Source organism: Balaenoptera ricei, chromosome 2, assembly GCF_028023285.1.
Source record: "Balaenoptera ricei isolate mBalRic1 chromosome 2, mBalRic1.hap2, whole genome shotgun sequence".
NCBI lineage: Eukaryota > Metazoa > Chordata > Mammalia > Artiodactyla > Balaenopteridae > Balaenoptera > Balaenoptera ricei.
The window spans coordinates 185323462-185348883 of record NC_082640.1 but is presented as its reverse complement, the minus strand read 5'-3'; the positions used below and the strand labels follow the sequence as shown (position 1 = coordinate 185348883).

At 50.5% G+C, this 25422-nt stretch overlaps 1 protein-coding gene across 8 annotated transcripts in view; it reads right to left on the bottom strand.

The window, feature by feature from the left end:
* TECPR2 (tectonin beta-propeller repeat containing 2) overlaps positions 1 to 25422 on the bottom strand; it is a 99628-nt gene that overhangs the window by 28940 nt on the left and 45266 nt on the right. For 7 of the 8 annotated variants that reach the window (XR_009501023.1, XR_009501024.1, XM_059915035.1 and 4 more), the window contains exons 10-17: positions 24497 to 24680; positions 22171 to 22344; positions 17969 to 18149; positions 16617 to 16758; positions 13113 to 13377; positions 12350 to 12439; positions 10549 to 10782; positions 84 to 232 (exon numbers count right to left, since the gene is read on the bottom strand). Coding sequence is in view for 6 of the 8 variants with exons in the window: in XM_059915035.1 (XP_059771018.1) it covers positions 84 to 232; positions 10549 to 10782; positions 12350 to 12439; positions 13113 to 13377; positions 16617 to 16758; positions 17969 to 18149; positions 22171 to 22344; positions 24497 to 24680 (1419 nt within the window). In the remaining 2 variants the exon portion in view is untranslated. The remainder of the gene's footprint in view (positions 1 to 83; positions 233 to 10548; positions 10783 to 12349; positions 12440 to 13112; positions 13378 to 16616; positions 16759 to 17968; positions 18150 to 22170; positions 22345 to 24496; positions 24681 to 25422) is intronic. The other variant, XM_059915036.1, reaches the window with a different exon arrangement.

Here is a 25422-nt window from a genome sequence, read left to right as displayed (position 1 = left end):
CTCGCAGGTGTGGTCCTCTCCCCGACACCAGCACCCGAGCAGCTTACTGACGAGCAAGTTAGTATCAGTTAACTTTTGCTTACCTGGACAGGCGGTTCAATCATTATCCAGGCTGGAAGCATCAGACTGGGATTCAGAGGCTGGGTACCCACGCGGAAGTAAACTCCACCCCTGGAATCACAGGCCCAGACGTGCTGATTTCCACATGCCAGGCTCATCAGTTTTACAGCTCCTATAGACAAAGAGAGAAAAAGTACACACATTAATTACTCTTGTCAGATGACTCATGTTTCATTTTATCTATGAACTTTGATTTTATACTTCAAAGAAAGAGGTGCTGCTGCCTTTGCAGGTGAACTCTGTTGCTCGAGAACATTACAGCGCACGGGAGTCACCAAGGCCTCTGGCTGCCCTGGCACCTGCCCCGCGCCACAGAGCAGCCCTTGCACGCCACGGGCAGAGTAATCAAGATGCCATCCGGACAGTGCCCTGAGCCACCAAGCCTGAGAATGAATATCTCAATGTGGGCCCCATCATTAGCTTCATCAGATACTTGACTATTACCAGCAAATTCTGGATTTGGGGCAAGGGAATTCATCCTTTAGGTAATCTTTTTTTTTTTTTGGCTGCGTAGGGTCTTAGCAGCAGCATGCGGGATCTTCCTTGTGGTGCGTGGGCTTAGTTGCCCCGCGGCATGTGGGATCTTAGTTCTCCAACCAGGGATCGAACCCGTGTCCCCTGCAGTGGCAGGCGGATTCTTTACCCCTGGACAACCAGGGAAGTCCCTCTTTCAGGTAATCTTGATCCTAATTAGAATTAATATTAACTAACTAAGCCTCCCAGGATCTTCATTTTTCTTTTTACATTTCTCCTTGTTTATTACACCAATTTTAAGAGGAAAGGAAATGGGAGGAGTCTTCAAAGAGAAATTTGATTAATAGTTTATCTGGCAGAAAGAGCAACAGCCCATAGTTACTGACCTGCGCGACAATGATGCATGGCTACTGCCGCCCCAGCTCATGCGTGAGGCCGTCAGGACGCAGACCCCGGGAGAGAACGCCGAGAAGCCGGGAGGCAAAGGGCAGGCCGCGGCTTGAACCCAGGCCAGCCTGACCCTCCCCGCCAGCCACCTCTGACCTCCGGGGCCCCACATCCCGTGAACACGCAGATCTTACACGGTCAGCTCCCTCGCTTTTGACAGATGAACATGCCTGGGTAACCCATGGCTTATCAAGTTATGGAATGTTTTCATCGCCCCAGAAAGTTCCCTCAAGCCCCTTTCTCAAGAAAGTTCTGCCCCTCTGCCCCGAGGCAGCCACTCTTCTGATTTCTATCGCCACGTATCTGTTCAGTCTGGTCTAGATGACTGTAAAAACAGAATCACAGGTATGCACTCCCTGGTCCTGGCTTCTTTCACTCAGTGTGACATTCATCCAGTCACTCCTTTTTACTGCTGAGTATGAGTCCACTGCATGTAAACGCCACAGTTAGTGGTGTATCCTACTGATGGGCATTTGGGCCATTTCCACTTTTTGCTATTAGGAGTAAAGCTGCTATCATCATTCCTGCAGAAGACTTCTTTTTGTGAACATGTGTTGTTTTTCTTGAATAACACCTAGGAGTGGAGCTCCGGGCTATAGGGTAGATATCTGTTTAACGTGGAAAGAGACCACCAGTCTTCCCATTTTACACGCCCACCAGCAGTGTGTCCTGGTGGCCCACACCCTCACCAGCATCCACTTCTGGCACCTCTGTCAGCCATTCTAGCAGGTGTAAAGTGGCATCCTGTCATGGTTTTAATTTGCATTTCCCTGGTAACTAGTGAGGTTGAGAATCTTCTAATGTGCTTATGGGGGGCATCTGTGTATCTTCTTTTGTGAAGCGTCTGTCAAGTCTTTTGCCCGTTTTATCAGGTTGAATGGTTTGTCTTCTGATGGCTAAGTTAGAGGATGACCCGTTTTGACTGTGAAGCAGGGAAAAGGCGGCGCAGCGACATGCACCGGGAGTGCTGCTCCTGGCCACCTCACACAGTCGTCACCGCTATCAGATGACAGCCCCGGTGCCTACACCACAACGCACCGGCACGGATCCTGCTATGGGGAAATCTCGTCACATGTGTTTAGCTTAAAAGTGTCAACCCACTACTACTGAAAAAATTCTTAGTATCCCTTTGTACATTTCCTGAAGATGATGATTTCTCTTATACTGAAATTAGCTGTATTTTTTAAATCTTTTATAGAATGTCTTACTGGGGAGTTAAAATAGACATCCCAGAGCTCTAACATTACCCATGAAAAGATTTGTAGTGATCCAAATAAAGTACTTTCAGCAGTAAATTCCAGAAACGGCCGAGAAACGAATTCTAATTTTAAAATGCTAATTAAAAAATAATTTTATGTTGGAGTCGTCAACCTGCCCTAACAGGAACTACAGGTGGTAGCTGCTCATGTGAAGAGAGTTATGTGGTGACAAAAACACACTGGGTCAGCACCTCAGAATTAGCAGCGAATAACACCACCACCAGTGAAACACGGAGTTCATATTACAAGGCAAGCGTTCTTTTAGAACAAACATAAAAGGTTGCTAGAATATACACTTCAGTGTATAAATCAGCTTATTCTGAATTGAAGAGACAGGTCAAAGAAGAAAGCGTTTAATCGAGGGCTTTTCCGTAGTCTCCGACTTCGCAGAGGGTCTCCCAGGCTGTCTGGGTGCAGGTGCATGAGGTCAGGGCAGGTGGCAGAGAACACTGGCCCCCCCAGCACTCCCTGGCTCGTCAGTGTCCCTTGGAGTTAAGCGGGGCCCCATCACTGGTTCTGGACAATGGGCTGCGAGCAGAAGGGATCTGTCACTTCTGAACTGAACCATAAAAGAGCTGGCAAGAGGGCCTTGCCTTTCAGCTGTCCCCTGCCGCAGGGACACAGGGGCAGAGCCACAGAGCACCGCAGGGGGCCAGTGAGCCACCACCTGGGAACCACTACCACAACCATCGGAAGACTGACAAGCCGAGAGCCAACTTCGCGGGAGCAGAAAGCAACCTTCACTGTGTTACATCGCTGGTATTTGGGACTCGTTACTATAACAATGTTAGTCCGACTAACACAGACATGCTGCGATTTTCCTGTCTTCCCCTTATTTTGTTTTTCCCTCCCATTAAAAAAAAAAAAGTTTTAATTACTTTATTCAACAGATGAGACATTTTCCCTTTAGGATTACTTTTTAAACATATATTTTAGAACAAAAAGTGGCATTTATTTGGTGTTTTACTATTTACAAGACACTTTTTTGCATAAATTACTATATAATATAATCCTATTTGTTACCTAAAGGCACGAACCGACACTGAATATTTCTTCATTAAATGCTGTGACCAGATGTATTCAATTACAAATTGCATTAGTTTGCTAAACATTCCAGTGCCTGACATATGCATATTTATGTGTACTGGGAAATCAAACGTTATGAGCATCTTAAATATCTGCTAAATGATGCAAATTTTCTTCCAAAAACTAGGACTGTCATAAATCATAAAATTCCATATTCAGTCTCTATAACTGGGTTCAGTAGCTAGACATTTAATTGAAGAATTCTCTTTATCTAAGAAATGGAAATCAAAACTACAATGAGGTACCACCTCACACCAGTCAGAATGGCCATCATTAAAAAAAATCTACAAAAAAAAAATCCACAAATAACAAATGCTGTAAAGGATGTGGAGAAAAGGGAACCCTCCCACACTGCTGGTGGGAATGTACGTTGGTGCAGCCACTATGGAGAACAGTATGGAGGCTCCTCAGAAAACTAAAAATAGAGCTACCATATGATCCAGCAATCCCACTCCTGGGCATATATCCAGACAAAACTGTAATTCAAAAAGATACATGCAGAATAAAACAACAACAACAACAACAAAATAACAACAAAAAGATACATGCACCTCTATGTTCACAGCAGCACTATTCACAATAGCCAAGACATGGAAACAACCTAAATGTCCATCGACAGATGAATGGATAAAGAAGATGTGGTACATATATATAATGGACTACTACCCAGCCATAAAAAGACGAAATAATGCCATCAGCAGCAACATGGATGCAACTAGAGATTATCATACTAAGTGAAGTAAGTCCGAAAGAGAAAGACAAATACCATATGATATCACTTATACGTGGAATCTAAAATATGACACAAATGAACCTATCTATGAAACAGAAACAGAATCACAGACATAGAGAACAGACTGATGGTTGCCAAGGTCAGGGGGCGGGGTTAGGGGAGGGATGGATTGGGAGGTTGGGGATAGCAGATGTAAACTATTATATACAGACTGGACGGACAACAAGGTCCTCCTGTACAACACAGGGAACTATATTAGGTATCCTATGATAAACCATAATGGAAAAGAATATTAAAAAAAAAGAATGTAGGGCTTCCCTGGTGGCGCAGTGGTTAAGAATCCGCCTGCCAGTGCAGGGGACACGGGTTCGAGCCCTGGTCCGGGAAGATCCCACATGCCGCGGAGCAACTAAGCCCGTGCGCCACAACTACTGAGCCTGTGCTCTAGAGCCCGCGAGCCACAACTACTGAGCCCACGTGCCACAACTACTGAGCCCACGTGCCACAACTACTGAAGCCCGCACGCCTAGAGCCCGTGCTCTGCAACAATGAGAAGCCACAGCAATGAGAAGCCCGCGCACCGCAACGAAGAGCAGCCCCCGCTCTCCGCAACTAGAGAAGCCCACGTGCGGCAACAAAGACCCAACGCAGCCAAAATCAGATAAATAAATAAAATAAATAAATTAAAAAGAAAAATTAAAATGCTAAAAAAAAAAGAATGTATATATAACTGAATCACTTTGCTGTACAGCAGTAATTAACACAACACTGTAAGTCAACTATACTCCAATTAAAAAAAAAAAAAGGGAGAGAAAAAGAATTCTCCTAATCTAATCCCAAAGTAGCAACTGACTTGGTAATTTGTATAGGAGCAGAAAAGAGAGATGCTACCTCTTAAAAAAAAGAAATTAAAGGCAGAAATCATGTTCATGACTTGATACTTTGCTAAAGTCATGCTTGAAATTGAAATGTCTGCTTGCAATGTAAAGACTGGTGACATTCCAGACTTTACAATGACCTGGAGCTGCCCAAGGTCAGTGCCAGCATGAGGTAGTCCGGATCACGTTTTCGGCACTGGGAAGATGGGCTTTTGTTTCTTGTTTTCAGTGTCAGAACGCTTGTAGAGGCCAGGACTGAAAGGGAACCAGGTGAAGCACATCTCTGAACAGCTCTGATCAAGCCAGCATCTCCTACCTCATGCCCTGGGCAGGCGGATGGCAACCTGGAGCTGGACTGATGAATTACAGGTGAAGACATCTTGTACCTGCTGTTAAGACAGTTTTATCTGTGATTATCAGTAACAAGGAATCGAAACTCATATCCCAGAATCAGCTAGAAATGGAGTTACAAACGACGACGGATCGCCCTGACAGTCCTATTTCCCACTGTGTGTGGATGTGGCCGTGCACAAGGTCCCTGCTGGCAGAGCCCCTCCGCCTCCACGTGGAAACTCCTCGCAGGTCAGACCAAAGTGACTGTTGGGACAGAGTAGGAGCAGGAAGCTCAGGGAGAAGCCCCGGGGAGGGGGTGCTGACTGAAGTAGGCAAGAGCAGGGAGGACATTCTAGGCCACGGGAAGACAGGCGACCCCAGGGGCCCAGTCGGGCCTGGCACACAGGGAAGAGCGATGGCGGGTGGCCGGAGCCCCGCTGCACGAGGCCCTCGAAAGGCAGGCTGGGTCAGGCTGCCAGGGCACCAGGTGCTACCCCGAAGACTGGAACTTGATTGCAGGGCGTCGAGGGCATAGCCCGGGAGCCATGTTTTAGGAGAGATCGGGCAACCATGGCAGGAGGTGGGCACACCTGGAGCCATGAGGCGGCTATGGCAGTGCAGGTGTGGAGGGGGAGCTCTAACCCTGGCAGTGGCGGGAGGGAAGCAGAGGGTAAGACAGCCCAGGAGATCTTCTGGGGTAGGTGGAAGAGACACTGACAACCACAATGGCCGGCAGAGAAGCAAAAACAGCCAGAGAGAATTCTGCCCTTTCCAGCAGAATTTAATGGAACAGAGGAGTGAAGTCAGGAAAAAGAGTACATTTTGGACCATCAACAAAATGAAAAGGCAGCCTACTGAATGGGAAAAGATGTTTGCAAATAGTATGTCTGATAAAGGGTTAATATCCAAACTCTGTAAAGAACTCAGACAAATCAATATCAAATAAACAAACCGTCCAATTAAAAAATGGGAAGAGGGCCTGAATAGGCATTTTTCCAAAGAAGACATACAGATGGTCAACAGGCACATGAAAAGACGCTCAACATCACTAATGATCAGGGAAACGCAAATCAAAACCACGATGAGATAGCACCTCACACCCATCAGGATGGCCATCATCAAAAAGACAACAAGGAACTTCCCTGGTGGTCCAGTGTCTAAGAGTCCGAGCTCCCAGTGCTGGGGGCCCAGGTTCGATCCTGGTCAGGGAACTAGATCCCACATGCATTGCACCAACTAAAGATCCTGCATGCCACAACGAAGATCCCGCACGTGGCAACAAAGATCCTGCGTGCTGCAGCTAAGACCTGGTGCAGCCAAAAAAAAAAAAAAAAAGATTTAAAAAGACAACAAATAACAAGCGTTGACAAGAATGTGGAGGAAAGGGAACCCTGTTGGTGGGAATGTAAACTGGTGCAGCCACTATGGAAAACATTATGGAGGTTCCTCAAAAAATTAAAAATAGGACTATCATACGATCCAGCAATTCCACTCTTGGGTATTCATCTGAAAAAAAACGAAAACACTAATTTGGAAAGATATATGCACCCCAGCATGGTGTTCACTGCAGCATTATTTACAATAGCCAAGATATGGAAGCACCGTAAGTGTCCACCAACAGATGAATGGATAAAGAAGATGTGGGGGGTGTGTGTGTGTATACACACACACACACACACACACACACAATGGAACATCACTCAGCCTTAAAAAAGAATGAAATCCTGCCATCTGCAACAATGTGGATTGATCTGGAGAGTGTTATATCTAGTGAAATGTCAGACAGAGAAAGACAAATGCTGCATGTTTCACTTATATGTGGAATCTAAAAAAACAAAATAAATGAACAAATACAACAAAACAGAAATAGACTCACAGATTCAGAAAACAAACTAGTGGTTACCAGAGGGGAGTAGGAAGGGGGGAGGGGCAAAACAGGTGAAGGGGATTAAGGGATACAAATTACCATTTAAAAAGCAAATTAAGGACTTCCCTGGTGGCGCAGTGGTTAAGACTCCACCTGCCATTGCAGGGGACACGGGTTCAAGCCCCGGTCCAGGAAGATCCCACATGCTGTGGAGCAACTAAGCCCTTGCGCCACAGCTACTGAGCCTCTGCTCTAGAGCCCGCGAGCCACAACTCCTGAGCCCGCGTGCCACAACTACTGAAGCTCGCGTGCCTAGAGCCCATGCTCCGTAACAAGAGAAGCCACTGCAATGAGAAGCCTGCACACCGCAATTAAGAGTAGCCCCCGCTCGCTGCAACTAGAGAGAGCCCGCACGCAGCAACGAAGACCCAACGCAGCCAAAAATAAATAAATTTATAAAAAATAAAAAAAATTTTTAATTACAAAAATAAAAAGCAAATTAATTACAAAGATGTAACATACAGCACAGGGACTACAAACAATAATAATAACTTTGTATGGTGTGTAATCTATAAAAATATCGAGTCACTATATTGTACACCTGAAGCTAATATAATATTGTATGTCAACTATACTTCCAAAAAACAAAAAAGAGTGCATCTGGGAAAGAGAAGTTTGCTACTGAACAGAATCCTCACATGGAGAACCACAGTCTTGAAAAGGCTGTGCTTCGTTTCACTGCCGTGAGCACCACCATGGCCAACTTTTAAAACAATGAAGCATCCCAGGTAAGCCCAGGCAAGTAAGCAAGGCAGCATTAACGTACCTGCGTTACTACTCTCTGTTCACTACTCTCCAGTGAGTGCTGCCGGATGACAGCCTGCCACGGACACTGGCAGGGAGCACACACCTGAACTCAAAATCTGCACCCCCTAATATAAATAACACTTTTTTTAGAAACCTTGATTCACCGGTTTGTCCCACAGGCTACACAGACCACCCCTGGAAAGAGCCAAACAGCAGAGCAGCTGGTGGCCCCGACCTGCCTTTCGCTGCCCCCCACCCTGGCACGCGGAAGGCCAGCACCCCTCCTGCTGTTCCCTGCACGCCTCCGCTGCCTACCAACTCTGGACTTGCTTCGTTCTCCCAGGACGTTCAGAAAATGGTAAAAGAAGTCTTTACCCATCCTCTCAGTATCGGCCAGTAACCCAGATAAACAAAATCCAGAGCTCAGGGCAGGAAAGACTAAGAAAGGCAGAGCTTCCTGGACTCGGCCCCCGTCACGCACAGCGCCAGACGCGAGCGAGCACCGCCCCTCCCCCAGCAGCTTGAGGAGTTGGGCAGCTTTTAGGCCGTCACACCCGCCTGAGACAGGTTGTGTTTGCACACGATGCTTACTTGCACAATCCTTCTGGGGCGGGGATTGCTGTCACCCTCAGAAAGGTGAGGACTGAGGTTTGAAGGTGACCCGGCAGCTCGCCCGGGGCCCGGGGCCCGGCTCTGCACGCGGCTAGCACCCCTCCCGCTGCCACCCTGCCTCCGCCGGGAGCCCCGCTCCTGGGCCCAACCACCTCACCTGCGGTCTGTGTGACCCACTCTGGCTGGACTCCGGACGATTCTGCAGGCAAGAGGCAGGGCGGCTCTGCGAAAGCCTGCCGTTCTCGGCTCCCGCACCCCTGCCCCCAGCACGCAGGGAAAGCCAAAGCACATCCTGAACCCAGGGTGGCCCTGTCTGGCCCCTCCCACTCTGAAAGTGAGACTCAATCCCACCAAAGCTGAGTCACTCCCCTTGAAAGAACGGCCACCGACCCCAGGGAAACCCAGCCAGCCGCCTCAGAGGCTGTAACACTCTGGCCAGCACGCCAGTGCGGGAGGACGGGACCGAATGGGAAGGGAGGCGTGAGCCGGGGGCTGAAGCCTGGAGGCCAAGCCGCGCTCGAGGCCGTTCTCTAGGCACGTGCTGCGGCACAGCGGCCTCCTCTGAGCGGGGGTGCCGGGCAGCGAGCTCCGCTTCTGCCCCAGAGGGGGGCAAGGGCAGGGCCCCCAGCGCTCCCAGGACCCTGCAGCGAGGAGGACACCAACCTCGCCCTGGCCTTTTTACCTCCAGAGACTCCCAACCTGGTCTGCCTGGGGGCCAAAGGAGGGTGGCTCAGGCCCACAGGACCTCTGAACCGAGGAAAGCCTCCCCGGGGCCGGCGGGAGGGCTGCGCCGCACTGGCAGGCAGAGGCACGGCCAGCTGCAGCCTCGCTGGTCCATCCCCCCCGACGATGGCGGCGGGCAGGCGCTCTCAGACGCTGGACGGGGACCGGCCTTGGCGCTGGGATTAGGTTCAAAACACAGGGTGCGAGTGAGGCCAAAAGCATAATCAAAATGACCCTGGAAAATTCCTAGCCTTGGAACAAAGCTTGCTTCTTTAGTGGAGAACCAACCTGCTTCTTTAGCTAAGCTGGGCTGTATTTGGGGGCCTCGTGGGACGAAAGAATGACGATCCCTCTGCACATCATGGGACAGTGAGAGGCCCATCAGCTGGAGACGCAGCCAGGGGCTGCCAGGGCGGGAGGTGGACAAGGCGTCCTCCCTTCCCTTTTTGCCTTCTTTGTCCTTTTTTTTTTTTTTCAAACGAGTACATGTGGTTGAATTCTCAAAGGTTAAATGCTTGTAAAATTCTACCACCTAACAAACAAAATACTGGTTGTGAGTTCACCAAAACGGGCACCCGTTGGGCAGGGAAGTATCCCTAAGGCTCGCGTGCACTCTGGAGCTGCCTGGCGCAGCCTGCACCTTCTCACAGCCACAGCTGCCCCTCTGCCCAGGGGACAACCTCAGGGTGTGGGCTCGTTCCATCGCCGTACTCCTCGGAACAGGAATGAATGATTTACGAACGGCCTCACGCTGCACGGCTGCCCTGCGGGGGGGACTCAGGCAAGGGCGGCAGCGGGAGCGGCACACACCCCTCCAGCGGACGGAGGCCTGGGCGCTCTCCTGGCTGCGGGCCGCGGACCCCGGGTCCCCCAGACGGGAAGCGCACAAAGCAGCCGCCACATTCAGACAGACCAGCAGAGGCAGCTGCACCCACTGCATCATCTCGAGCGTGTCTCACAGCAGCTTTCTCTGAGTTCGTGCTCCTCCTGGGTTCTGAAAACCCGTAAAGCGTGGGAAAGAAAAGCTCCTCACGAAATTCTTACGAGGCCCATTACCCTGCAGGAGCGGCTAATCGACCTCCTGAAATCCAGCAACCGACCAGGCAGCCTACAGGAATTCACGAGCGTTGAACACAGGGCCCCGGGAAGCGGGCGGGCACCCCTCCCGATGAGGCCGGGAGGCAGGGCCTGGCGGCGGGGCGGGCATACCTAGCTGCGAGAGGTCCAGCCTCGTCCAGTGCATGCCCGTGGGGCAGCTCGCGGACAGCGTCCGGATGAACACCTGGCCGAGGCTGTCCAGGGCCCACAGGGCGTCTTGGCAGGCGGCGTAGGCCCTCATCTCGGCGTCGGGGGGCAGCTGCACGGTGGACGGGCGTGACTGGGCGTGCTGGGCGCTGACGCGGCACAGGTCCTTGCTGCTCTGGCAGAGCCACAGGGAGCTTCCTGCGGAGAGGTCACGGCGTCACCGGCGAGGCTCTCGGGGCAGCCTTTGCCTGCAGAGTCTGGCTGCCCAGCTCCCACCCTCACTCCCCACCTCGGGGAAGGAGCAGCCAGGACTCAGGGGGACGCTCCGGGACCAGCCAGTTCATAGGAAACAAGTCCGACACACTTGAAAGAAATGAAAGGAAGCTGGGCTAACGAGACCTCAGGGGGCCCACAACGTTGCCTCAGAGGCCCGGACCTTGGACGTTGTATAATGGACCGGGAAGCGTTCAACTTGCTGTGTTAACCAGCGTCCTAGAGGGAGCAAGGTCGGCAATGCCTCGGAAGGACAGCACCGAGGAACCTCCCCTGTCCTGGTGGCGGGTGAGGGGAGGGCTGGCGGGGCGGAGGCTGCTGGAAAAGGCCCGGCAAGCTGCAAAGCCTTTTCTTCCCATCCTCACCTCAAAATTACATGCTTTCATTCTCTCCCCCGTTTTTAGAGTCCTTCAGGTTTAATTCACTTTAAAATGCAAACCACACTTGGGGAAGTTAAAACCTCAGTCAGAATATATTATCTAAAGTATATCGAAAACTTGGGACCAGTTATGATCTGGAATTCAAAATCACCTTGGATCTTGAAAACATAAGGTAACGGGTATGCCACACGTTTACGGAACAGCCCGGGAGCCAGCAGTACCCCACCCACCCACCCACGACGTGCAGCAACGTTCCTGCAACAAAACGCGTCACCGTCATAGTCAGCAGGACAGACGGAGGCTCTAAGGAGCCTCCCATCAGCTCAGGTCAGGCTTTGCTGCCGAATGACCTGTGCCAAGCTTGGGAAAGAACTTGTGGTTTGCAGAGCTTACTCACTGCACGACTGTGGTCAGAACAATCTGGGGAGGAAGCACTTTGTTGTACTGACCAAGCTCTGCACATCCTAGTGGGACTACGGGCTCGAACTCACCAACTGCTCCCTCTGAACCAGAGACGCCCGACATCTTCTCATCTGACCCTCAGCGCGATCCTGGGAGGAGGCTTCGGCCTCCGCTGGGGCCGCCTGACTGCCCCAGCTCCCAGCTCCTGGGGTAGCTGCACTGCCTCTCCTGGCTCCAAACCCCGAGCTGTGGTCAGGGCTTTGGGAGGTCTGCCCTACCAGGGGCATGACAGTGGGACTTAGGCCAGCCAGAGGCTGTAAACCAGCCTGTGAGGAGGTGACAGAATTCACAGGGGAAATAGCCAGGTACCCAGAGAAGCCTGGTGCCTACTGGCCCTGAGACATGTCGCTGAAGTCAACAGCGGCCGGCCTCAGTGGTCACACTGTACGCTCCCCTCCTTCAGAAGGGCAGCTCGCCTCCAGACCCACTCAGGTCACCACACCAGGTCGTTCTCTCCTGGGCAGGCCTATCCAGCTTCGGGGGCCCTCGGCTCAGCCAACGAGGGCTGCGGGCCTGTGACACCAGCGCACCCAGTTCCTGAGGGCCCCACGGCCATGCTCCCACCCCAACTAGGCCACGTCAGACCATGGCTGTAACCGTCAGACTGCTGTAACATGGTTGTAACCCGTGCACTGCACTCCCCAACCAACCTTCCTTTGTGGGAGCAGTGGAAGCCAACACAAAGGCCCACTTCGTGGCAGAAGCTGTCCCCCGGGGAACAACGTTATTCCAGTAAGTGCCTAGAAAGAATAATGGGAAGAGTATGTTAAAGAAAGAAGAAAAACCATACATACTTCAGAACTTTAGTTCTAGACTACAGCTGGTCTTCAAAACCCCTTACAGCTGGTTCTAGAGTGTCCTCCAAGTAGGAGACCCAAGCCAGCACTGCAAGAGCCAGCCCGACAAGCAGAGCACCGTACAGCCCAGGGTTGGGGGCGGCCACATGGGGGAAGGAGAGCTGGGGAAAATTCACAAAGCAGGGTTCACTCACAGAAATGAAGCCCCAGTGGGTAAATGTGGATTTACACCTACGTTTACAGATCTGGCCAGAGCCTTGCATGTTCAACAGTGCGATCATTTTTTCTACTAGGCTCTTCAGGAATGGGAGGATTTTTTCATTTAGCTGGAAATTATTAACATAAAAATGAGCTCCACGTGCTCTTCTTAGAGCCTAATAGGTTCCTAATGGGAAGTGATCGCACACCATCCAGACGCTGGTATCCAAGCCGTAGGAATGACAGACTGAAAGGAGGGAACTGATAGAAAGCAGAGGGAATGCCTCCATTCCAGACACTTCATACCACTGGCACTAAATTATCTTTTCCACTTGAGATCAGAAAGCTTTTCCTTAAATGCTGGCTCTAAAGAGGAGCTGCCTATCAAGCCGGCGTGGAAATGAAGTGATTCACCCACCGATGAGACTTCCTCTAGAGACGTGGATTTCATTCTTGCCCGAGGAGATCCAGACGCCGCTGCTGTTGACCCCTAGAAGGCTCGGCTGGCACTGGAGCTGCTGAGACCACAACGCCATGCGCAGTTTATCCGCCACCTTCTCAACAGGCACCTGGGCCGCTGTGGCCACCGAGTGTGTGGCATGGATTATGGTCTGGAACAAGCTGCACTGGTCAAACACCACATAGTCTGTGATGCTCACCTGGAGGGGAGACGGGCAGACACCCTGCTCTCAGTGCAGGTACAAGCGCCTTCTGTATGCTCGCTGCCTGAGAGCTAAGGGCCCGGCCCCCACCCATCAAACACCCAAATACCCACGTGCACGTGCACATTTGTGTGAGGACTGGAGAGGAGTGTGGCAGGACACCCCCCACTGCTGGCTGTGATTACTTCCGAGGGGTGGATTCAGAGGGATGGAAGAAAACGTTCACCCTTTATTTTATACACTTTTCTATTGCATGGACCTGTTACAAAGAGCATGTATTATTTTTATGACTATCACCCCCTCGCACCCTATAAGTCTTTTATTCTAATTCTTACAGCAGCTTTCTCTGAGTTCATGCTCCTCCTGGGTTCTGAAAACCCTGCGACCCGGGTGAGAAAGGATTATTTTGCTTTTAAAATTTAGGAATTTCTAAGGGACAACAGTGTACAATACTTAGAATCATAATATGCGTTTAAAAAGGTAGTGTAAGTAGCGTGATGAAGCAATTCATGACCTAACTGGGACTGTTAATAATCATGCCAGAACAGTAGCACAGACCAGACCTGTCCTGGATGTGTAGAATGCACCCGGGCTCAGATTCAGGACACGCTTCTCTCACATTCCAGAAAGAGATCTTTCTCCAGGGTGCTGCCCTCTAAGGAACCCTCTCCCTTGCCGGCCAGCTCTGGCTGTTAGAAAGCTCTCTGACTCTGCGTGACTTTCCACGTACTTCTGCCCTGCTGGGTTGGGTTACAGAGAACGTCACCGCCCTACGCCTAGGACAGCCTCGTGCAGGCCACACTCCCAGGTCACACACAGCGAAGTGCTGAGTGAAAGCGACATCACTTAGGATAGGGAACTTAACGCATAATAAACAAAACACACAAAAAGGAAACTATTATAAAAACCAGTACTGTAGTACATGTGCGATTGTGGCCCTTCTTATCTGTGAAAGGGCTCGCACTGACTGTGAGCTGCTGCCTGCACTGAGGTATAAGCAAACGGTGTCAGCACGTCAGCCCCAGGGCCCTGCTGCAGAGCCCGCGGCCCTGTTTCTCTTGAAGAGCAGAGCACGTGCCAGCCTGGCTAGGCAGACTCCATCAGAGCCCACAGGACGCTGGGCAGGTACCTGGGGACCAGTGCCACGCTGCCGTGTGATGGCCCGGGAGCTCTGCCCTTCCTCGGGGTGCATGACGCCAGGCCACACAGAAAGTCTGTGACAGGCTCAGTCCCAGCACCCAGGATTGGCAGATAAGGAGGATGCAAATTAACAAAAAGAAAAGAAAGGTTTAACAGCCAAACATAATGCTGGCTCTAGCACTACAGAGAAATCAATCTTATAGTAATTAAAATAACTCTGTTTCCAAACACCTCAGAGATGATTCTGTCAAATTTCTCTGAAGACCATGTTCTGAATATTATGATAAAATTATAACTAGTTTTCTTTAGGCTACTTAAAGACAGAATTTAGTACATCTACTACACTTGAGTGTGTGTGTGTGTGTGTATAAAACCATATAATATGGTTACAAATACAGGGAGGGTAATTTTCAATCAATTGTGTAACTTTTCAAATAGTACCTGGCATATTAAATTAGAGACTGTGTATATACACACATACTCATCAAAGAGCAAACACAGCTTACTTTTCCACATCCTCATCTGAAAGACCTGAGAGCAGCCACTGGAAGACCTGCCCTCGACGAGGCAAGTCTAAGGCGACAATAACATCTGAACCAATCAATGGAGACAGAACACTCAAGAGCTGCTGTGTATCCCACAGCCGCCGATGCCAGCACAGCCTTACCTGCCATGCTGGGGGACCACGGGCGCTACGTTTACACTGAATGGTGCCAAAAGGGCAAAAGTTAGCTTGATTATACCTTACTACTTCTTTTTTTTTTTTTTAATTTCTTTTTGTTTATTTTATTTATTTATTTTCGGCTGCGTTGGGTCTTTGTTGCTGCGCGTGGGCTTCTCTAGTTGCGGCGAGCGGGGCTACTCTTGGTTGCGGTGCGCGGGCTTGTCACTGCGGTGGCTTCTCTTGTTGTGGAACACGGGCTCTAGGCGTGCGGGCTTCAGTAGTTGTGGGTTGCAGGCTCTAGAGTGCAGGCTCAGTAGTTGTGGCACATGGGCTTAGTTGTTCCGCGGCATGTGGGATCTTCCTGGACCAGGGCTCAAACCAGTGTCCCCTGCATTGGCAGGCGGATTCTTAACCACTGTGCCACCAGGGAAGCCCCTACCTTACTATTTCTCAAAGTGTTTACTTTTCTGGGGGCATGTGGGAAAATTCCCCTTTCTTCGTTGAAATACCATTTACTTACGAGGCCTTCTGTACAAGCAGAGATAGTGAATTTTAATTGTCGGTTGGGTTTTTCACATCTATTGTCTAATCTCTTTTCTTCTTAGTACATTCCTCCAGAATTAATCATTATTATTATCTAGGTCTTCAAATGGCTGTCACTGGATTTATTTGGCATATAATGACAAATTTCTAAATAACATCAAAATTAAAAAATAAATAAACAGGGACTTCCCTGGTGGCACAGTGGTTAAGAATCCATCTGCCAATGCAGGGAACACGGGTTTAACCCCTGGTCCGGGAAGATCCCACATGCCGCGGAGCAACTAAGCCTGTGCGCCACAACTACTGAGCCTGCGCTCTAGAGCCCGTGCTCCGCAACAAGAGAAGCCACCGCAATGAGAAGCCCGCGTACTGCAACAAAGAGTAGCCCCCGCTCGCCACAACTAGAGAAAGCCCGCGTACAGCAATGAAGACCCAACGCAGCCAAAAATAAATAAAATAAATAAATTTAAAAATAAATAAATAAATAAATAAATAAACAAAGCCTACATATTTAAGCAAAGAGAGCTTCACAAGTTACGTCCTGTGATGAAATCCCTGATAATTCTTTTTTTTTTAAATTGAAGTATAGTTGATTTACAATGTTGTGTTAGGTACTGCTGTACAGCAAAGTGATTCAGGTATACATATGTATACATTCTTTTTTTTTTAATATTCTTTTCCATTATGGTTTATCATAGGATACTGAATACAGCAGAGCCTTGTTGTGCCCTGATATTTCTAGTGTGCTCAAATACAGCAAAGTCTAACTCATCCAACAGTAAAAGCGAGCACTGTTTATTTACTCCAAGCCCCCGATCTCTTTAGGGAAAAGAGAGGGGCTGTAAGAGGGAGAGCGGAGCCCCCCTGACTCAGGGAGGCACTCAGGCACGTGGCCCGGGAGCTCAACACCTACTTGCCACCAGTGGTCGTCGTCCCCTTGGGGCTTCTTGGAGACGATGCCAGTTCTGAACCACAGGTGTCCTCGGATGTCCAGGGCCCATAGGGTCTGTTGGTCCCCGAGAGTGATACAGACAGGTTCCAAAGCCTGCCTTTCACTGGAAACGAGGAAGAGAGCGCGGAGTCAACACCCGCATTCATGGCCCCCAGTGCATCTAGGATGCCGGCATCAAGCGTCCTGGGGGGCTCAGTGTGGGACAAGAGACAAGTTCCGAGGAAGGAAGCTTGAGTTTCAAGTTAAACGACTGTGAGATATATACTGTTCTGAAGCGAGGGGGTGTCTGAAAGACTCCCTGAAGACCCAGGACGGTAGGGGGAGCTCTTAAGGGAAACTAACCCAGGGAAGAAGAGAGCAGGCGCATGAAAGATTCCAGGCCCCGAGTGGCCCATCTCCCCACCTCTGCCTTCACCAATTAAGCAAACAGAATCTCCGCAGCGTGCCAGGCTGTGTTGGGCAGCTGCAGCCTGGCAGACGTTGCCCACTCTGCGGGCAATGCCCTCCTCCCACCCAGCCGGTGACGTCCCCGCCAGCTTCGAGGCTGAGCTGCGGGTCCACTCTGCACGGTGCCTGCCTGACCTCTGCAGGGGGAGCCGAGGCGTCCTCGGTGCTGCGCGTCCCTCTCCAGCTCAGGACCATCTACGCTAACTGGCGTTGGTTGCCCCGGATGGGGAGCTCTTCGAGGGCAGGGCAGGGTCACGCTCACTCAGCCCAGCACGGTCCTGGCTCACAACAGGTGCTCACTCAAGTTTACCGGGTTGCTCAATTCAAACCGAGAGTATCCTAATCTAATTTTTCTAAAGACTACTGATAATTTCACACCAGCAAAATGATCTGACAGTAATTCTTTAATTAAAATTTTGACTGGTAGAAAGTAACAAAATAAATTGCAATTCAGAGATTAATTTCAACTGACTAGGAGGATAATAAAGAAAAATATTTGGCCCTAAGTCATCTGAGACTCTAAATGGAAACTATCTGACACTGGGCAGTTCTATAGAAAGACCATCACGAGAGACTCGTGACCGTGTGGGGCTTGAGATTACACAGGAGGGCAGTAGCATTTATAAAACTGAGCTCTGACCCAATGTCCAGTCTGCCAGTCAGAAAGAGGCACAGAGTGTCTTCAAGGTCAGGCTGCTGAAATTGGCTCTGGCAATCCCAGAGAACACCATGACCCTGGAAACCTTCAGGGAACCAGCTCTGCCCAGGAGAGGCTCACATGGGTCCCTTAAAAAGAGTCAAGTTGACAAAGAACAGACAGTGGGACAAACGGGACGCTGAAAATGTGTCTGCTCCTCCCCCGATACCTGACGATGTCGCATTTCCAGAGCTCCCCTTCAGGACAGAAGCTGCTCACACCCTCCCGGTACAGGAGGACCCTCTGCTCCGTCAGCGCCCACACCACGCTGTTTCGGGCTGCGACCTGGGACAGTGGGTACGGACAGTCAACCTTTACGGCTCTGGCACAGGGGCGATCCACGCTGAGACCTGCCGGGGAGAAGGACAGGAAGCCCCCAAAGACACACAATCAGGACTTCACACCTCATTTTCATTCTGTTTGCTTACTTTTCTTTTTTGGTATTTTGCTATATCCTTTCATAATAAGTACTTTCTCCTTTTAAGGTCTACTCAACATAAAATAGTTAGATTGTGCTTAAATATAATATCCACCTGAACTGTTTTCAGATGCTCTTTGAAAACTGGAGGAATAACAATTCCGAATCCTCTGGTGTCCCAAAGTAGCTAAAAATGTTCCAAAAGAACGTGAAAGCCCAGTGCAGGAGAGCAGCCAGCTCCGGAGCCAGGAGGGCCCAGGCCGAGAGACGTCTTCTGTGGCCACGCCCCTCGGAGCCGAAGCTGCCCCTGGGCCCACAGGGATCTGTGGCCACGCCCCTCGGAGCCGCAGCTGCCCCTGGGCCCACAGGGATCTGAGGCCACGCCCCTCGGAGCCGCAGCTGCCCCTGGGCCCACAGGGACCTGAGGCCACGCCCCTCGGAGCCGCAGCTGCCCCTGGGCCCACAGGGATCTGAGGCCACGCCCCTCGGAGCCGCAGCTGCCCCCGGGCCCACAGGGATCTGAGGCCACGCCCCTCGGAGCCGCAGCTGCCCCTGGGCCCACAGGGACCTGAGGCCACGCCCCTCGGAGCCGCAGCTGCCCCTGGGCCCACAGGGATCTGAGGCCACGCCCCTCGGAGCCGCAGCTGCCCCCGGGCCCACAGGGATCTGAGGCCACGCCCCTCGGAGCCGCAGCTGCCCCTGGGCCCACAGGGATCTGAGGCCACGCCCCTCGGAGCCGCAGCTGCCCCTGGGCCCACAGGGATCTGAGGCCACGCCCCTCGGAGCCGCAGCTGCCCCTGGGCCCACAGGGATCTGAGGCCACGCCCCTCGGAGCCGCAGCTGCCCCTGGGCCCACAGGGACCTGAGGCCACGCCCCTCGGAGCCGCAGCTGCCCCCGGGCCCACAGGGATCTGAGGCCACGCCCCTCGGAGCCGCAGCTGCCCCCGGGCCCACAGGGATCTGAGGCCACGCCCCTCGGAGCCGCAGCTGCCCCTGGGCCCACAGGGATCAGAGGGCTCCAGGCATCCTCTGCAGAGCACCTCCAACAGGTGGTTCCCCTCCCCCTGCTTTGTACGTGGCATGCGGGGCTTCCACTGCTAAAATGAAAACCCCGAATTTCCTAGATGGAAGGTGAGGGCCAGAGCTCAGCGTCCCCGACTCCCCACCCAGGGCTCTTCCCCCGCCTCTTTGCAACCTCTGTCTAACGAGCTTCAAGGCCACTCCTAAGGGAGCTGGCACAGCAGCTGTCATCTAAACCCCGTATTACTCCACAGTCTCAGCCTGCAGTCAGGCCTCGGAACTCAGCGCGCTCCCTGCCCGACCACAACAGCACCCTACGGTATCACAGTCCTTGGGCCGCATTTCCTCAAACTCAACTAGGTAGGAATCACCTCCTGGACTTCTTACACTGCAAACCCTCAGGACAACACTGGAGACTCCAACCCAGTAGCTCTGGGTGGTCTGAGCTTGTCTGCAACCACTGCCCAGGTGACTCCTAAGGCCCTCCTCACCCCCAGGCCAGAAGTACCCTGTTTCCCCAGCAGGAATGAAACTCAGATGCCACTGGAAGTTGGACGAGCGTATGCCTTTCCAGCTATTTTTCACTTTCAAGGGAGACATGGGAACCAGGCTGGAGAGACCAGGGCCGGCATGTGGCCCAGAGCTGGCAAGGCTGCCCTCTGGGCTCAAGCAGGAGCTGCTAGGATGCCGGCTCTCCCACATCTGAGAGCGAGCCAGATGTTCAAGGGCTTTCAATCTCAGAGGATCGAATATTTGCAAACGAAGCAACTGACAAAGGATTAGTCTCCAAAATTTACAAGCAGCCCATGCAGCTCAATACCAAAAAAACAAACAACCCAATCCAAAAATGGGCAGAACACCTAAACAGACATTTCTCCAAAGAAGATATACAGATTGCCAACAAACACATGAAAGGATGCTCAACATCACTAATCATTAGAGAAATGCAAATCAAAACTACAATGAGATATCACCTCACACCGGTCAGAATGGCCATCATCAAAAAATCTACAAACAATAAATGCTGGAGAGGGTGTGGAGAAAAGGGAACGCTCTTGCACTGTTGGTGGAATGTAAATTGATACAGCCACTATGGAGAACAGTATGGAGGTTCCTAAAAAAACTAAAAATTGAACTACCATACGGCCCAGCAATCCCACTACTGGGCATATACCCTGAGAAAACCATAATTCAGAGAGTCATGTACCACAATGTTCACTGCCACTCTATTTACAATAGCCAAGACATGGAAGCAACCAAAGTGTCCATCAACAGATTAATGGATAAAGACGACGTGGCACATATATACAATGGAATATTACTCAGCCATAAAAAGAAACGAAATTGAGTTATCTGTAGTGAGGTGGATGGACCCAGAGTCTGTCATACAGAGTGAAGTAAGTCAGAAGGAGAAAAACAAATACCGCATGCTAACACATATATATGGAATCTAAAAAAAAAAAAAAAATGGTTCTGAAGAACCTAGGGGCTGGACAGGAATAAAGACGCAGACATAGAGAATGGACCTGAGGACACAGGGAGGGGGAAGCGTAAGCTGGGACGACGTGAGAGAGTGGCATGGACATATATACACTACCAAATGTAAAACAGATAGCTAGTGGGAAGCAGCCGCATAGCACAGGGAGATCAGCTCGGTGCTTGGTGACCACCTAGAGGGGTGGGATAGGGAGAGTGGGAGGGAGACGCAAGAGGGAGGAGTTATGGGGATGTATGTATATGTATAGCTGATTCACTTTGTTATAAAGCAGAAATTAACACACCATTGTAAAGCAATTATACTCTAATAAAAGATGTTAAAAAAAAAAATCTCAGAGAATCGTCCCTGGCTGACAGTTCATAACAGAGATTAAAACCTTCTCTTGGGGGACTTCCCTGGTGGTGCAGTGGTTAAGAATCCACCTGCCAATGCAGGGGACACGGGTTCGAGCCCTGGTCCGGGAAGATCCCACATGCCACGGAACAACTAAGCCCGTGCGCCACAACTACTGAGCCTGCACTCTAGAGCCCGTGAGCCACAACTACTGAAGCCTGCACGCCTAGAGCCTGTACTCTGCAACAATGAGAAGCCCTCACACCCCAACCAAGAGTAGACCCTGCTTGCCACAACTAGAGAAAGCCTGCGCACAGCAATGAAGACCCAACGCAGCCAATAAATAAATAAATAAATAAATAAAATCTATTAAAAAAAAAAAAACCCTTCTCTTGGAATCAGCAATATTAAATGGTTAAAAGATTGACATTTACATAAATCCAGTACAGCCTCTTGACATCCGAAAAAGAGCTCCTGCCCCGTAATCGTTTCCAGGCACTGGTGAATCACATTGCTTTTGGAAACCCGTATCTCATTTTGCTGACAGTACGTAAACACTGACTCTCATTACAGTTTATTTTTAATAAACAAGTCCCACTGTGTCTCTTCCAGCTGCTAAAGGTCCCCCTCAGGGCAGTTTCCTAGGATGAGATAAACTGCTATTTAGAGCAAATTATTTCTCATTGTTTTTTCCTGACCCAAGTGTAAGTAAGCGTATAGAAGCAGGGCTTTGACCTAGCTGAAAAAATCCAGCCATAAGTTGAAGGGAAAAAGATTCTAATGCCATTTCTCTGTTATTCTTTCCTCTTCAGATCTGACATTGCAGGATAAGGGATACACAATGGTTAGCCGTAAGGAGAATAAGATTCTGTTTCTGTGCCTCGCTAAATAATTCTATTAATTCCTGCCCTAAATTTGTCCTGGGTTGAATGTGAGTCAGTAGCAGAAAACTGCTAATAGATTCCAATGGCAAATACTCTCTTTCTAGAAGTGTTTTCATTTAAATTGACTTCTAGCTTCTTGGTCCCTGTCTCTAAGCACGTCGCTACCAAAGCACAATCACACCAGACCCGACAGGCGCTGGGGCGCCGCCTGCAGCTACCTGTCTGCAGGTACAGGTCCCCATTTGTCCTGATGATCCAGGCCGTGTCATCGCTCAGGGCCACAAACACCGCCTGGGGCAGAGCTTCGTACCAGTGACGCTTCCCCTTGATGGTCACTTTTCCACAAGCAAAAGCTCGGTTAGATTTCTGTTCAATCTTCCAGAGAAGGGCTCCTGTGGAAATAAAAATTATATTCACTGTCCAATAAATACTGAGAATTTTCACCCCCAGAAGTCCATTCTGGGTGCTGTGGGGAAGAGAGATTTCTACAACACACCCCCCTTTGCTTCCACCCCGACTGGGGAAAGAGCCTGCGGCGCCGAGGTCTGAAGCCCTGCCACCACCCCCCACCGTGTGGCTTGGGCGTCATGTCACTCAGTGTCTCCAAGCCTCATTTCCTCATCTGTGAAACGGGATCGTCTGCCCCATACAGGCTGCTCGGAAGGCTGGAGGTGAGACTGTATCAGGGACACAGCACACAGAGCTGGCGCGTCAGAGGCGCGCATCACACGGAAGACAGGCAGCACCAGCACTGCTAGGTGCGCCAGGTGAGGACCCAAGCGACCTTCAGGAGGCGCAGTCAGCGTCCTGAGAAAGGCCGAAAGTCCTACAGGGATTCAAAGGGAGTGGGTCAATTCTGGACCAGCCACATGGACAAGGCGCAGATGGAAAGGAAGCGCTTGAGCTGGGCTGTCCCTTTTTTCACTTAGAAAGGGACTGTGATACATAGAAGAAGGGGAGGGGAGGAGAAGGGCAGACAGGAAGGCCGTCTATGGAGGTGCAGGTGGCGTCTAAGAAACCACCGGAGTCACCGAGAGCACGGAGGGCTGGACGAGAGGGTCTGGCACGAGGCACCGAGGGAGGTGTGGGAAGCGAGGCAGCTGGCCAAGCCCGCGGCCGCCGGGGTGCCCATGCTGGACGGGGCCCTGCAGGACCGCTCGGCCCGAGCACCAACCCTGGTGGAGACAGAGCTCCTGCTAGAGCAGCGCGGGGCTGAACAGTTTGGAAACACACAGTAATTCACATAATCAGGAAAAAACCAAAGTTTATACATGGCTGGGGAGACGGACCCAAAGGTAACTGAGAGGAAAAGAATTAAAACCCGTAATTATATAAAGCCAGCTAATGGGACAGGCTATTATCTTAGTCTCTAAGGAAAAATATTTTTCAAAGAGGTAAAGAGATAGAACAAAACAACCCTGAACAAACTGGTATTTTACACAGTGACAAAGACCAGGAGAGTCAGAGGAAATCCATCTCAAAGCACAGAGGGCGAGGGGAGGTCACAGGCTCAGTGTCGTCTGCCTTGCATTCCAACGTCCTAACAGTAAACCAGCTACGATACACATACACACTTCTGTTCCACTCGCCATCCCCCAAATAGGTAAAGCGGCCAACGTTGTGACAAACAAGCAAATTATTCTGTATAGATGAGGGGGTAGAACCTCATCCAGGAAGCGTCTGCTCCAGCTCACTGAAAATGGCCTGATCATGGCATGAAGGAAGGAAGGCATTTTCTTTTCACAGTCAGGGAGTAGATTATTCACCCAAAGCATATATATATAGCTCATTACCGAATAATTTCTAAGAAAGAAACCAAACAATCCAAACTTATCCAACACAACCACGGGCCCATCTTCATTAGTTCAGTTGCTTTAAAGCAACATTAAGGGACTTCCCTGGTGGCGCAGTGGTTCAGAATCCGCCTGCCAGTGCAGGGGACACGGGTTCGAGCCCTGGTCCGGGAAGATCCCACATGCCACCGAGCAACTAAGCCTGTGCGCCACAACTACTAAGCCTGCGCTCTAGAGCCCACGAGCCACAACGACTGAGCCCACGTGCCACAACTACTGAGGCCCGCGCACCTAGAGCTCGTACTCCACAACAAGAGAAGCCCGCACACCGCAACGAAGAGTAGCCCCCGCTCGCTGCAACTAGAGAAAGCCCGCGCACAGCAACGAAGACCCAATGCAGCCAAAAATAAATAAATAAATAAGTTTTAAAACAACAACACTAAGAAATAGAAACAGATTTATTTTTTTAAGGCATTTGTATGTTAATATTTCTAAAAAAAAAAAAAACTCAAAAATGCAAGCTATTTGTATAACTTACAAAACATGTTCATGTGTTACCACTGCAATTAATAAAAAACCAAAAACTGAACTGCAATTACACTATTTTCAGTTGATGTCAAATGCAGCAATCCGCGTTCTTTGGAGAAAACCCCTCAAACCTGCGGGAAAAGGCAAGTCTGCTGAATGGACTGGTCCCTGTGTGCTCGGGCGTCTACACCTGGGGCAAGAAGCAGGGAGCTGGGAGGCGAACCTGAGGGCGAGACTGCCACCTGCTGGACGGCATCTTCAAACTTCTGCCAGCGCAGCCCAGCGCCCGGCAACGCGCTGCAGAACAGGCCGCCTTTGTAGTCCAGGCACCAAATGTACTTCTCGGAGACCGCCAAGCTGAGAATGCCGTAGCCCGGCCCGGAGTAACCCATCCAGCTTTCTGCAAACTAACAAGGACAGAGCCTGCTGAGTTCTGCGGCAGAGGACACAGCTGCATGTGTCGTACTGTCGTCAATAAGAAAAGTGTGCAATCACTTAAGTCGGCCCTCTATCTCTGGACCAGCTCTAACAGAAACATTGTGAAGTGGGAGCGGCTGTCCCCTACGAAGACCCCATAACGTTCCTGGATAACACTCTGTCACAGATACTACAACCTCTTCCCTCACCTAGTGCTACATTCAAAGGATCTGGTTTTATTCTACAGGTATACCTCACTTCCCACTTGTATGCAAATTGATTTTTTGTACAGCTAATCATCACAGATGTGTTAGGAGAAATGGCACTACCACTATCTTTGTTTTTTTCACCATATTTTTTTAAGTGCTGATCCAATCATCGGACACGTGGCACGTCATGTGGTTGATGGAAATCTGGCCAAGACACTGCCTGACTGAATCTTGTAGACTAAGGTTTAGATGTTAGGGTTCTTTTAAAAATCAAAGCTAAATAAAGTGTGCACTTTAACAGCTTTCCAAAACTGAAAAAGAAACCCACGTATTTGCACAATCACCCACACATGGACGTTCACTGCTTCACAGACTATGGCACCCAACCCCTCTCGATCTGGCCCTGGCTCACCAGGACACGCCTTACCCACCCCCCAACCCAACACAATGTGGCTTTCCAGCTCTCTGGAGGGGGACAAGGGGGGAAGCGGTGAAGGCTGGGGGAGGTCCTCAAAGTACCAGG